This window comes from Lichenostomus cassidix, chromosome 19, assembly GCF_008360975.1.
Source record: "Lichenostomus cassidix isolate B80296 chromosome 19, HeHo_3.0, whole genome shotgun sequence".
NCBI classification, from domain to species: Eukaryota; Metazoa; Chordata; class Aves; order Passeriformes; family Meliphagidae; genus Lichenostomus; species Lichenostomus cassidix.
This window is the reverse complement of record NC_139499.1, coordinates 5,761,848-5,776,164: the sequence shown is the minus strand read 5'-3', so window position 1 is coordinate 5,776,164 and position 14,317 is coordinate 5,761,848. Positions and strand designations below refer to the sequence as shown.

General features: G+C 43.5%; 1 protein-coding gene across 3 annotated transcripts; it reads right to left on the bottom strand.

The window, feature by feature from the left end:
* Positions 1-592: 592 nt before the first annotated feature.
* On the bottom strand, positions 593-14,180 carry KCTD7 (potassium channel tetramerization domain containing 7). Of its 3 annotated transcripts, none has more exons than XM_085078186.1 (6): positions 14,115-14,180; positions 11,593-11,702; positions 9,263-9,455; positions 8,438-8,607; positions 6,684-6,862; positions 593-6,194 (listed from the first exon to the last, which is right to left on the bottom strand). In XM_085078186.1, exons 3-6 carry the CDS (start codon positions 9,404-9,406, stop codon positions 5,818-5,820), a joined length of 870 nt encoding a protein of 289 aa, XP_084934312.1. In that variant the 5' UTR covers positions 9,407-9,455; positions 11,593-11,702; positions 14,115-14,180; the 3' UTR covers positions 593-5,817. The 3 variants fall into 3 exon arrangements, with proteins under 3 accessions (XP_084934312.1, XP_084934313.1, XP_084934314.1); XM_085078187.1 differs by lacking the exon at positions 14,115-14,180 and adding an exon at positions 13,407-13,647; XM_085078188.1 differs by lacking the exons at positions 11,593-11,702; positions 14,115-14,180 and having other exon boundaries at positions 9,263-11,389.
* Between the last annotated feature and the right edge of the window lie 137 nt (positions 14,181-14,317).

Below are 14,317 nucleotides of genomic sequence, written 5' to 3'. Positions count from 1 at the left end.
GCTCTCCACACCCACAGCGGCTCCTCAGCCCCACACGAGCATCCCAGAGCTCTCTTGGGCTCTCTGCAGCAGGGAGGGAAACACCTGCTACTATCCCAAACTTCTCATTCCACTCTCAGTTACACAGCCTTGTGTTCCATCTCTTTTTTTTTTTTTTTTTTCTCTTTTTTTTTTTTAAACTCGGCATGGACATCCCGCTGTGAGACAGGGAGCGCTTCAGCAGGACAGAGGAACAGCAAGGAAATTACTTCAGCTCGAGGGAAAATACTTCTGAACGCAGCCAGAAAGGTTGTTTTTGAGCATTGTACAAGCAGGGGAGGCTGCTGGGATTGTCCCGGTGCTCTGTCACAGGAATGGGTGGGTGGGGAAGGAAGGATGGAATTGGAATGATCTGCTCGCAGTTGGTGTCCCCAGGAGAACAGCACGCTGCTCAGGAAGGGATGAGAAACCTCTAAATGCCATTAAAGCAGCCTGGGACAGAGATTTGTGTCTTAATTTTCATTTGCAGCCAGGCAAAGCACACTGAAATCCCAGGGAAGGTGAGGAAAGGCACTGCAGTGGCTGCAGACCACATAAGCCAGAATTCCAACAGTTTTCAGTATTGTAGTTATTTATTGCACAACACAACCTTTATATCCACATTTTCGTCTACGTGTTTTAAATAAAAAACAGATAGACTATATATTACCTGAACTGAAAAGTCAAAAGTATAAAGAAATAATACACTGCGGTACTCACAGTATTGAATGTCACACGTCAACAAAATTAACAAAACCACATTTGGAGAGAATTCCAAACCCTGATCGTTAGCATCCAGGCTGGATTTTCAAAGGCATTACAGGTTACAATGCATAGACACATACAATTTGTAATTCAGCAAAACAAAATCCATTTATAAAAGTCACAGTGAAAGTGGAGGTAAACTTATACTAAGCTTGTGTAAGTAAAACGACTAAGAACTGCTGTTCTGGAAAGTGATTTCCAGTTAGAGAATTATATACAGGAGATAATAACAGAACATAATTTTCCTCTGAAATCAGCTTATTTGCAGAAAGATAATGAAAGATTGGAGGATTTGGTTGTTGTTTTTTTTCATAGCCCAAAACTTTAGAACTATCGTGGGTCCTCTCTGCTGTGTGTGAAAAACCTGAAATGATTTACATTTGTTTACCTACAAATAGATCAGTACAACTCCAGGGCTCAGTAATGCCATCCACAACCTAAAGCCAGGGGAGTCTATAAATTATCCAGGGTGAAGTAGTCATGAAGAGAAGTGAAAGAAATATATCTCAGAGTTCATAATGAGTTAAGAGATCATTTTTCTGCAGTGTCTGCTCTGAATTCTTCCCTTACCTGCCAGGCAGTTGTGTCCCAAGTGATTGCTCTGCTTTGCCATGCAGAAAAGAAAGATCCAGCTGTGACATAAAGGTCCTCTGAACCAGATTCAAGTGCAACCCACAGCCACTGGGATTTTCCACCCTTTCAGCTCCAAGAACCACATCACAATGGATTTACACAAATGGGTGAGCAGGGGAGGTTCACACAAATGGGGTGGATTGTTCCTCCTTGAAGGTTTCAGCAAGAAACCAAACACAGAGAACAACTCTGCCCTGGAAACAACAGCTCTGACAGGAATTTTCCCTGCTGCCACTTCCATCACCTTCCTCATCATGTCCCCTGTCATTTCTAAACAAGAATGAGCAGTGAGGATAAACCTGGGAATGAGAGCTCCCAGGGCTTGCAAATGCCAAATGAAGCTAGAAAACCATGACCTTTAATTGCACCAGTCATTAACTTTTTAAGGGAAAAAACAGATGAGGGCTCATGCAGTTATCCTTCAGCTCACAGCAAGCAACAAGCAAGGCCCTCAGCCCCCAAAATCCACGTTCTTAGGCTGAATACATATTCCTATGTAAGCCCCTAAGTAAGAGTTTACATTTCTTAACAGTCATTAGAAAAAAAAGCAGAAGAGTGAAATTAAAGTGATTATGCTGTAAGTTAGTATAATCCATTTATTCAGGTATTTTTGAGAGTAGTAAGATTTCATAAATAAGATTCCTTAGCAACTAACAGTCCCCACACTGCAATATTAAAATATTAGTTTAAGAATGAGTTTAAAATAGGCTGAGTATTCACCTTGGAAACAAATCTGAGGGTGCAGCAGAGAAGAGAGAAATTTCCTGTACCTGTGAAAGGTTAGAGAAGGGGGTGAGGACCACGGGGGATCCAGCTGGAGTCATTAGCTGGGAATGTTCAGCCCAGACACCTCATCTCCTCCTGCACTTGTGTAACAAACAGGGGTGTGGGGGAGTGGGGATCAGGATCTCCAGGTTTGCTTTTAGAGGTAGTGAAGGTTGTGACTGGGGAGCATTCTGCAGAATGAATTCCCTCCCACTTCCAGATTTCCAAAAATCAGTGCTCAGCGCACAGGACAAGCTGGAAATCTGTTCACTGGGCTTTAGGTTTCACTGGGAAAACTCAGATACAGCAAAAAGCTCAAATAAAAGGACTGTTCAACCTCTGTATCACAAAACATTCACTGCACCAACTCAGAGCAGGTCAGAGCTCAACAAAGCTACCACTTGGAGCAATTGAAAATATCCACATTTGCTGGGATTTTAACAATCCCTCAGCAAAGGCCAGGTTTAGGTACTTCTGCAAATCCACTCATTCCTCATGACAGGAGTGTTTGAGTTTTGCCTTCAAGGGTCTGAGTCAGACCCTGTGACCACTTTGGCTCCAAGAATGGAGCCTGGAGTGGATGAAGGAGCCCTGATTCTCCTCATGACTCACTGGGGAGAAGCAAAGAAAATTCCTGGTTTTCCTGTAACTTTAACAGCCTTTGGATGAGTGATTTTACAAATGAGGGCAGGAGATGTTGAAGGGATAAACTGGCTTATCACAGAACCATGTTTAACTCAACCCTTATCACTCTAGCTAGATTCAGGGAAGAATATTACACAATGAACCACAAAATCTCAAAAATATTCACATTAACAAATTCAGGTATTTGCATATATTACATCATGAGGTGTGTCCCAGGTAGACTTCCTAAAACTTAAATATTGATTTACTGCTCACAAACACAGGGATTTGGGAGTGTGAGGGTGGAAAAGTGGCTTTGTAGATAATAAAGTGGCAAAAAAGCTTAAGAAGCACAGAAAAAAAACGTTTTATCAAAACACCAGCCTGCCCAAATACAAAGAAAAGTCCTAAAGAAATAAAAAAATAAAAAAGAAAGCAGTATTCCACAGTTTAATGAGACAATTCTAAAATATTCAGAACACACAAAACCCACCAATCCTCTCAGCCATGGATTTAGTAGATCAGCTACTCACATTTTGTGTGGCAAATGTAGAGTTTCAAAAGCTACAGGCCCAGAAAAGAGAAATCAATCATGTTACATAACCCAGATTTTAGATTTCACTCCCCTGCCATCCACCTGCAGCACTCTTCTGCTTCTGTCAAAAAATGAGCACAGGTTAGGCAAGAGCAGCTAAAGCCTTGTAAACAGAGACTGCTTGGAACAATTAAAACGTTGTTAACCTGCACAAATCACAAATCCCAGCACCAGTTAAAGCATGTGGGTTTAAATCCATGTTTTCCTTTCCAGTATTGCACTTAATGTCTTCAGGAGGATGAGAGTTTGGATTAAGAAACAGCTGATACAGAGCAAGATGTTAATTTTCTTTTTTTGGTGGGGTTGCCTTCCTTAAATATTGAAGTAATGAACAGGAAAAAGTTATAAAAGCCCAACATATTAAGGAACAACAAATATGACTGAAACAGGAGTTTTGTCATCACAGCTTCTCGAGGACGATAGCAGGAAAATTCCTAAAGCCAAACCAAAAATACACTGTGAAAATCAAATGTGATCCATTTCTGCAAGGAGTGCTGGAATCCCAACCAGAGTTCTGTAAATACATTTATGGGAAGTGGCAAAAACCCACTGAAAATCCCAGTGAAACTGCAATTCTCATTGTAATCTAGGCTGAAAATCCTGAAGTTAAACATCTGAAGTGCACAAGCAGCCAAAAAGTTGTCAGGCTCAGCTTTAAGATGTTATTTAATTTTATAAGAAATTGTGGTTTGCAGTTTGAGATTCCCTAGGGGAAAAACAAAATGAAGGCAGCAAAGAAACCAACCAAAGCTTCCTCTCATTACAGGAGAACTTTAGGCTCAGTTTAACTTTTAATTTTGGGTTGCCAAACCCAACTCCAAGAACTTGTAACACAAAAGGCCATTATTTCAGGAAACAATTGAAACAAACTTAAATTTAGATCCAAATGTGCGTAACTCCCTCTATTCAGGTTTATCTCTGGCCTTGACACTCAGCACTTGACAATGATCCTCTGCAGAGAGATCAGGAGAGAGACACCCACCTCAGAGAGACAACTGAATTCCTAAATTAAATACCTGAAAGGGTGACAAGGCAAAAAAAGGTCTCTTTTTTTTTTTTTTTGGAAGATAATTTGATGCTGGAATTCTCAGAATTATTCTAAAAATTGCCTCAGATAACTGAGGATTTTGATCGTTGGCATGAATGTTTCTCAAGAATTTTGGTCAGAAGGTTAATGAAGCAATATTCTTGGATTAATTAATCCAATGGAATGCAATATGCAAACACTTACTCCTCCTCTCTCTTTAAGAGTTTCCTGGACCTCACAAAACAATAAGATTTTCAGATTTTTCTCCCTTTCAGTTTTGGGCTGAATTCAGTAATTAAAATTTGGGATGTGGTTGCTCATGTCAGAAGTGCAAAAATGACATCTTGAAGAAAATGTGGTTCCATGCTCCTTTCAGTATGGAAATAAATTTGCTACTGGTTTAGAGTGGAGAAATATTGGAATGTGGAGGCTGAATTTCATTTTTCCTATTATGATACCAGGATGGGTCAACAAGAATGATAAAATTAAGATTTAATTGTCTGAAGAAGGTGAGGTGAAGGAAGCACTTGTCTAATATCATCTGACTTTGAGTCTAAAATAAAGTTTAATATCACAGAATGTAAAAAGAGTCGGTAATAAAATAATATACATTAAATATTCCTCTTACTACTGCTAATAGGAAGATACATACAGGGTTTTCTCATTTACCAAAAGCCTTTGTAAATGACCTGATTCTATAGAGTTTTTTGTAGATATTGTAAACATGTAGAATTTCTAAGGCTAAAAACAGGCACAAGTCTTCCATGAACAGTTATTATTCCTAAAAGCATTAAGGAATATATTCCAAATCTGCTATTCCTTTTGATAACAATGGAAATAATTGAAATATAACATTATAATTCACAATGCAGATTCTCAATTAAAAAAAGAAATACAGCTTAACCCTGACAACAATTAATAATAAATAGGGAATACTTCTTTTTTTTTTTCCTTCTTTTTTAAAGTTATCTATTACATCAAAATGACATTTCCAGAATCTTTGTGCTGGGTACGACTCCAATTTTATAAAGTCGAAGGAGGAACTAAAACATCTCTAAGAGGGTCAAACTGAAAGGTCAGCTTTAGTAGCACCCCAGATTGCCAACAAATGCAGGAAAAATCTGCAATTCCATCCCGAAGCCACGTGGCACCTTCTGCAAGATGTTCAGCCACTGCCCTCCACCCTTTGCATGAGGTGATTCTGTTTTGTGCCTCGTTAAGGTACCTGAGCCAACAGTCTGAGTTCAGGCTGGTTTTTCAAGTTTCCAGAGGTTCTCCCCAACCCCTGCACCAGGCTCCCTCCGCTGCCAGCAGGCCGATCCCAAGGAATGTGAGCAGCAACAAGAATCTCCGCCCTCTAGAAGTCCTTCTGTCCTTCTGCCACCACAGCTCACCACCAGGTGATCTTGAACTCGTAGATGGGGCGCTTGCAGTAGTAGTGGTTGATGAGGTGCTTGTCGCACACCCCGATGCACTGGTGGTCCACGGTGATGCCCCTGGCCGACAGGTCGGTGACAATGCAGTGCAGGAGGTCATAGACATCGGCCACGGCCTCCCAGGGCCCGAAGGACACGTCCACCTCGCAGTGGTGCTCGAAGAGCTTGCTCTCGCTCTCGCTCCTGTCGAAGCGCAGCGAGTTGAAGTGAGGGCACTCGTAGGGAGTGATGGGCATCTCCTCCTTGAACACACACACCTTCAGCTTGGCAAACCTGGCTTTCCTCTGCATGGCTCGCAGCTTGGCTATCTCGATGATCCGCTCCAAGTGGTCTGGGGGAAAAAAACACAAACCAAACAAAAAGCTCGAGAATTACGACAAATCGCCAAGGAAAAGCAATCAACGACAACTATTTCAGGTGAAACTTTTCACTGCAGTTATTCTCAGCATATATAATAATCAAATCAATCCCAGTTATCTGGTGAACTTGTTGGCATCATTATATGCCCAAATTATCTGGTGAACTTGGTGGCCTTCAGTTTATTCAGCTGCAGGTCCTGACAGAACAAATGCAGAGAAACCCTCTCATTTAATAACATTACAGCCTAGATCTTGCTCCCTTTTAAGCACAGAAATCCACCCTCTGGGATGCAGCAGGAAGCTGGTGTGGAGGCCTCAAAGATCTAAACAGCATGAAAAATACATCATAAACTTCCCAGCTGCAATGGGATCGGTTTGGGAGCTGAAAGCAGACTGAAAGCACGAAGTACAACACTGGAATCCCACTAGAAGAAACAGTCAGTGCTACTTTGTTTATTTACCTTTGTAATATGGCATTAGGCCCAGGAAAGCTTGTCTAACTTTTTCTCCTTTAAGAGGCTGGATATCCTCTAGATTGTCTAGCAATGGTCCTATGGAATAATACTGAGCTTCCTTGTACACTGACCTCACTCGCTCTCGGGGTGGCAGGTCACCAGATCGGAGGAAGTTTAGTATGTCTCTGAAAAAAAAGGGCAAAAATATCATTAACAAACAGATTTCTGCCAAAAATCTCGCAGGTGGGGAAGGAGAGGAAATGGTGGATATTCATTGTTTGCTCTGCTGAGACAGTAACTGAAATAAATGATCCATATTCCCAATGTTTGTTTTTAAAACGGTTTGCAAGTCATCATTTCACATTCTGCCTCAAAGCTCATTTGAAAAAAAATCAGTGTATTTTAAACAAAACATTCAATGTGGAGGAAACCATTTATAACACAGAAGAGGACACAGTGTTTCATGGGAAAGAGATTGTAGTCCCTGTATATCAAATTTAGGTCTGGGACAAAATAAACTTTTGCATTTTCCCAGAGAATCAGACTCGTGGACATTTTATTCCATGCAGATACAGCTGAAGGGATGGTACTTTTGCAAAGGAGGTTTCTCTCCACAGATCAGGGCCATTTACAGAATAAGAACCAGAATTTTAAAAAAAGCATGTTTCCTTGCAGTTCTGAAACACTGTTAAGCAACAGGATTTTTTAACAGGGAAAGAAATCACTTTATAAGTATTAACCAAGAAAAACTTCATCAAATAAACAAAAAAAAAAATCACTTTATAAGTGCTAACCAATAAAACCTTATCAAATAAAGAAGCATTACTGCAATCCTCCTTAGACTGACAACAAATACAGCATGTGCCAACTTGGGTCTCTGTTCCAGATGTATTTTCAATTGAGATTGACCACATCACTAATTAATTGGTTTTCCAACAAATTGCCACATGTAAAGCCACATTTATTTCAGAATAAACACAGTGGCTTAATCTATCTCTGTCCCAGATTGTGGCACAACTCAAAAATGCTTTGGAAATAATTCAGTCCTTGTCTGCTGAAGACAATAAGGAAATGTCTGTAAAGGAGAAACAAGAAATTTAGGATAAATTGCAATGTGTGCTTTGGGGAAAGACCTGAACCCATGAAAACTGATTATCTTTTGTAGCAATCTCACCCCAATTCAAACGGAGCGTTAGTAATCATGGGTAGTTTAATTAAAAATAAAATAAAAGCTGAACACTTAGGAAGGAATCCCAGAAGTGAAGGAATAAGGCACTACCAGCAAAAATAATTTAGAAAAATTAATTCTTTAAGGCTTGTGCTTTTTTTACCAGTAATATCCTTTTAAAAGATGGAAAACATCATCTTTGCAACTGTGTAAGAATCCTAGATTCATTCCTTCCGTTCCCTCTTCTTATTAGATACTGAGTATCAATTAAAACCCAGTATTGCGCAAATGAGCTTCCTGTGCAGAGCACCACCAAACACTTCTTTAAACCACCTAAATAACTTGATACATTGAAAGGAGATACTCTCGAGGAGATAATGCATAAATTCAAAGCACTGCTGGTTTTTCCTTTCCCACTGCACAGCCAACAAACAGTTTTTAACTGCAATTACTCTTGCGATGCTTTGAAAGCGTGGAACGTTAAATACTCCACGAATGTGATTTAACTAAGGAAAAAAGCTGTTAAATATCAGTTTAAAAATAAGTTTTCAGTGAGACCATGCAAAGCATGCCCCGAGGACTCTGTACCTACCCAAAGTAGGTGCCATCCCTGTCGATGAAGTACCTGCCCTCGGCATCCGTGGGGATGTAGTGCCTGCCGCTGAACATTGCTGCCAGCATGGTGTCCTCGTACCTCCGCAGCGTGGACAGTCTGGTGGTGAAAAACATCCCCCCCACGTTCAGTGGGACAACTTCTGGGAACTGCAAAAGCAACCAGGACATCAGAAAGGAGCCACCCAAGGCCTCTGCACAGCTTCCAAAAGGTACTTCCAGTTTGCCACCAGGATAAATGTGTGCTTACTGCCCCACTGCCATAAACCAGGGAGCTGTGAGGGGTGAAAAAGTGGAGACTTTGGCTTCTGGGAGGAATCTAGTTGTAGTTGGATATCTGAAACAGCAGAAATCACTCAGCTGAAATAGCAGGTATTTGAGATATTAATGCCTCCTCTTGGCTCTTTTGGGGAAAGAACAAAACAAAACCCCTTCCCCAGCTTTACACAGAGAGAGGGAAAAAATGAGGAAATCTCAGGTCAACCTTGGGACTTGTGCTCAGTTGGTTCCATTACACAATCAGACTGTACTATGCACTGAAAAAAACCTGTATTTCTTTCCATCAGGCCTAAAACCTCATTATCACACCCTAGGATGCCTTAAGCACCAGAATAAACACTTAATTGCATTTCCCAAGTGCAAACACGGACAGAACTTGGAAACAAAGCTGCTGAGCTACTCAAATAAATTCAAGATATTTAGTTTTATTCAAGCATGGAAAGTGAGCTGGCTATCCACATGGAAATGCTGACCTGTGGGCAGAGTGTGGTGCCATGATCAGCCCCGCGCTCAGGTGAGCCCTTACCTGCTGAGGCAGCAGAGGTAGCGCCTGTGCAGCCTGGCTGGCGGTGGGAGTGGCTGGCTCCTGGAAATCATCCTCTGCATCCGAGCTCGACATGGCATCATCCGCCTTCGCGCTCACTTTGCTCTGCCCCGTGACTACCACCATCCCTCTGGCTCTGGGGAGCAGCTCGGCTGGGTAGGAGGCCGTGGCAGTGCTGGAGGGAGACCCAAATTACCCAAATTAATCACCCGGATCGCCGGGGCGCTCCCCGCAGCGGCCGCCGCACCCCCAGCGCTCCCGGCGGCGGCGTTATTCCCGGGAAAAGGATGCTGCAGGGATGCCAAGCGCTCCGGGAGAGGGCTGCGGGCAGGAGTGCCGCCGGCAGAGCTATTCCAAGGCCCTCCAGCCCCGGAGCCGCCGGCAGGGGCTGGGGAAGAGCCCGGCATCCATTGGCTGCGCCGTGCAGGGAGCGATTGGCTCCGGCGCGGCTTTGCAGGAAAATGTCATTTGCTGGGAGAATTTGGGTGGCCGCTGTCCCAGCCTGTCCCTCGCCATGGGCGGGATGCAGGAACACGGCCCTGCCGGGGGCGGGATGCAGGGACACGGCCCTGCCATTGGTGACAACCGCGCTCCGTCTGTCACCTTCAGCGGGGACGGGCACCGGCAGGGCTCTGGAATTCCCTGGGAAACGGGAAAACAGGGATTTCTAGCCAGCCAGGGGAAGCAGGCGTTTCCCTGCCCGCCGCATCACATCACACCACTCCACACCCGAGACACAAATATGGAGCTCTGCTTATCGCGCCGCTAATTATCAATTTAATTCCCTGCCCCCAGTGACACCTACGAGGCTTCTCAGTCCATGCTCGGCCGGAGGATGGGATGCACTGACAATAAACTGCATGATAAAAATAATAATTGAAAGAGCAGAGTGGCAAAGAGAAAGCCTGCTGCTCTCTTTGCACTGCATTATGTAAAATCCCTGCTCCCAAGGTGTCTCCAGCAGCGTCACAACTCCCTAATAAAGATATTTCTATCTACCTCTAAGCCTTCTCTCAAATCGCTCTAAAATACAGAAAGAGGATTATTTGCACAAGCACATCTGGCACATTTATTTATTAGCTAAAGGATGCTTTCCCTCAAAATCTGCAAGAAAAAAAATGACATAAAAATTTAAAAGATATTATGGATTACTCTGCCTTAACAATTCTGCTCACAGTCATTGTGCACACTGTCAGATCTCAGCTCTGAAAGTAAATACTGAGTTCAGAGTGAAGCCAGACAGACCTGGGATGCCCCTGGGCAAAACAGATACTTTTTAGAGACCTCAGCAGACCAAAACCTCCACATTGTGTGGGCAGCCTTCTTCCACCAAAATCTGGAGGTGAAATACCCTATTTAACACCCTAATAAGCACAGATAAGCAAGTACTGTGAAGTTTCAAACATTTCTGTTTATGCTGCAGCTCCTTGAGAGGTTTGGCTCAGCTTAGGAGAGGAATTTAATTTCTCTCCTCTACAGTTCATAATGGTTTTCCCACCACAGTCCAATGCACAGGCAGACAAATAAGGATGGAAGTGCTTCTGAAGGGCCACACCCTATTAACAATTTTAATATTTGCCCTAAAACAATATTTATTCTGGCATCAGCAGTTATCCAAACAACTCAACTATGTCTCACAGATAAAGAATATACACAATATAAATTACTTTGCTAGGGACTCCTTTAAGGAGGTAAACAAATTATCACCCAGAAACAGCTTGCAGAAGCTTCACTTGTAAGATGCACAGTCAAAAATTGAGGGTGAGTCTGTGTTTACTGTGAATATATAATTTATAATGCTGCCACTTGACACCAATGCTTTGGCTGCTATTTCCAGTTCTCTTAAGACTATTCAAAAGAACTCAAGATTGACCAAAAGTGTGTTCTTTGTCTGCATTTTTCAAGGATGTCCAATAGACTTCACTTAAATGGAGTCTACTGTGAATAAACAGCATTCATTCCATTAAATATATCAGCATTATTGACCACAGAATGTGTTTTTGGGGTAAGTTCATCCATTTGGCACTGCACCAAAAAGGGCCTCTTCCCTGACAGAACTAACAGTCTGAGAAAAATGAGTTTTTCTTCCTCTTTCATAATCCTCCTGCCATATGACACTAAGGTTTAAGGGAAAAAAACATGAGACAGCATTAATTATATTCTGCTTGGGAATAACAACCTTCTTTGCCACTGGAACATCCACACAACACAATCCCCTCAATAATCAGGTTTAGCACACAAGGTCTCAGCCCATCATTAGTCCAGGATTTCAAGAATAAGCAATAAAAAGATGAATGACAGACAAGCTGAACCTGTTTTTTGACGTTCATTAAAAGGTGAGTGAAGTCCCTCTCCCAGCTGGCTTCGCCTGTTCACCCCTGGAGCAGTGAAACAGAGCTGTGCTGATAGCAACAGAGTCCTCCTAAAAGAAACACAGAGGTTCATCAGTGCATGTCATGAAGAAAACAAATCCATCTGAAGCACAGAAGGACAGAATGATTTGGGGTGAACAGGACCTCAGAGATCACCCAGTTCCACCCCATGCCACATCCACAGAGGAGGTTGCTCCAAGCTCCATCCAGCCTGGGCTGATCCTCTTCTTGCCACTTCCAACATGTGCAATAATTATTTTTGACTATGTGCAAAAATATTCCTTTGTTAAACCTCTCAATAAATCTACAGAATTTGTTTATTTAACCTAACTAAATGCCTCCATTTCACTTTCAAATACATCTAGATCGACAGATAGTCAGGGAGGAAATACCACCAATAAAAAATTATCGTTAAATCATACATTTGACTAATCCAAACATCAGCAGCATCCAACTCTACCAGAAATGCCTCCTTCCAGTCCTTCCACCTGTCATTTCACAGCAGGGATTGCTTCCTGGAGCTTTGCTGGGGCCAGCTCAGATATTGTCCCTCACACAGCAAAGGAGGCTCAGTCAATGAACAGGCCCTGCCAGTTTGGCCTCATTCCCCAGGGAATGACAGCAACCCTTGAGCTGCATCGAGCTGGGCTTGATGCTAAGATTCAAAAAAGCTTTTCAAGGCTCTGTTATTCCCTCAACTGCTCTGTATTTTGTTCAAACAGCTTTTTCTTAAATACCTTCTGAGGTTGCACCAGTGCTGGTGAAGTTATAAACCTAAAAAAAGCTAAATACCTAAAAAAAGCAACATAATGGTTATACAGTCAAAGACTTTTTCATCAGGGTGCTGATGTATGAAGCCATCAGAGGAGACCCACACAAACTCCTGTTCAAAGGGAACTCTTCAAGATGTGCTTTTTGGGGAGATACCAACAGGATTGTTAGAAAGGGTCCCACCTTTTTAAGAGAAACTGGGATATAATGAGACCTGATTTAGCAGTCTCTGCATAGCCAACTTCAAGAGACTCAGGTGATCAAAGGTTTGTGTGAACACAGCAGGAAAAGACACAACACCCAGTAAATTCTAATGAATCCTTGTCAGAATAGCAAAGAAACATCCTGGAAGAGAGGCTGGGATCTCTGAGCTGCAGTAAACTGTGTCACACATTGGACTCTAAAATCTTGACATACTCAGCATGCCTAGACATAAACAACATCACCGGGTGTGATGAAAGGACAGTGTAACTCAGCTTTAGCAGCTGAGAGCAAACACAGGGTGCATGGATGGGGAGAATGGGATTCTCCATCAGTGACCTTCCCGGGCAGCAGCAGGACAGCAGAGAGAGCTGGCACTGAGCAGTGGCTAAAGCACACTGGGGCTGCACTCAGAATTCCCCAGCTTGTAGAGCTTGGAGCTCTCTGAGCACTGTCAGGAGCTGAGGCATCACCCACAGGGCATCACCACCGCGGCTGGACGGGGCAGGCGGGTACCGGGAGTCCGCCGGTTTAATCAATAACTAATGAATAACTAATGAATAATTCATTAATAACGAACCATTAACCGCCACCTCCCGCCTTGCCGGGGTGATCGCGGTCCCCTCCCGCTCCCGGAGCCCCTCCAGCCCGGCGGCCTCACCTGCCGCTCCCTCCCTCCCTCACCTGCCGGGGGTCGGTAGCGGAGCGCCGGGCGGGGAAAGCCTCGGGGATGGAGGGATGAGGGGATGAGGGGAGAAGGGCAGGCTGTCGAGGTGGCTCACCTGGTGCCCGCGGCTCGGCTCGGCTCGGCTCGGCTCCGGCCCGGGAGGAGCGCCGCGCCCCGCGTCACGTAGGGACCATCCGGGGCCCGGCGGGCGGAGCACCGGCAGCGGGAAAGAGATCGGGATCGGGATCGGCACCGGGAGCGCTCCCAGCCCCGGCTGAGCCAGGGGTTATCCCTCAGCTCCCCGCAGCTCCGGGGGAAACGCCCAGCGTTAATTAGCCGCGTTAATTAGCGGCAGCCCGAGCCGGCAGCAGGGGAGGCCCCGGCATTGCCCCGGCAGCGCGGGAGGAAGGAGCGCGGAAAATATAGATTTATAGGTAAAGTTATAGATAAATCATCCCAAACGGGATGGGAGGGAAAGCCAAACTGGCACTCAGATGCTAAGAGGAGAATTTGTGGAAATACAAATATTTTTGAAAGAACTCCTCTCAAAACCAGCGGGAAGTTTGAAACCGCCTTCAGCGCTTCAGTGAGCAGGAATTGAGACACAACAACCATCCCAAAAATACCTTACAGAAGGAATGATGTAAGGTTTTGTATCATCATTTCATCCCAAATGTATCCCACTGTACATTGTATCCCAAAGTTTTGATCGTTAGGATACAACTTCACAAGGTTTCAGCATCTCTGAACACAATTGCTTTTAGAGGAACAAATTCAAGGGGTTAAAAATTACCTACTTCTTCCTGCAGTGAACAAATCTCACCTTACTTCCTTTATACCTCTCAGTGGGACACTCCAATTCACTATTTCTTCATCACTCAGCTAGTAAAAGCAAACAAAAAGCATTAAATTGCAAATCTTAAAATTAGATCCAAACCCAGGACATGAGATCATATCTTCCCCTCACATCAACATCTTGAACTATTTAAATCTTAACTTGGAAGCAAAAGCATAAATAAACAAATA

Coding starts and splice junctions, on each gene's coding strand:
- KCTD7 (XM_085078186.1), bottom strand. CDS start 9,406: ATGGTGGTAGTCACGGGGCAGAGCAAAGTGAGCGCGAAGGCGGATGAT. Junction 8,608..9,262: donor TACCTCTGCTGCCTCAGCAG/GTAAGGGCTCAC, acceptor TTGCTTTTGCAG/TTCCCAGAAGTTGTCCCACT. Junction 6,863..8,437: donor AGGGATGGCACCTACTTTGG/GTAGGTACAGAG, acceptor CTTTTTTTTCAG/AGACATACTAAACTTCCTCC.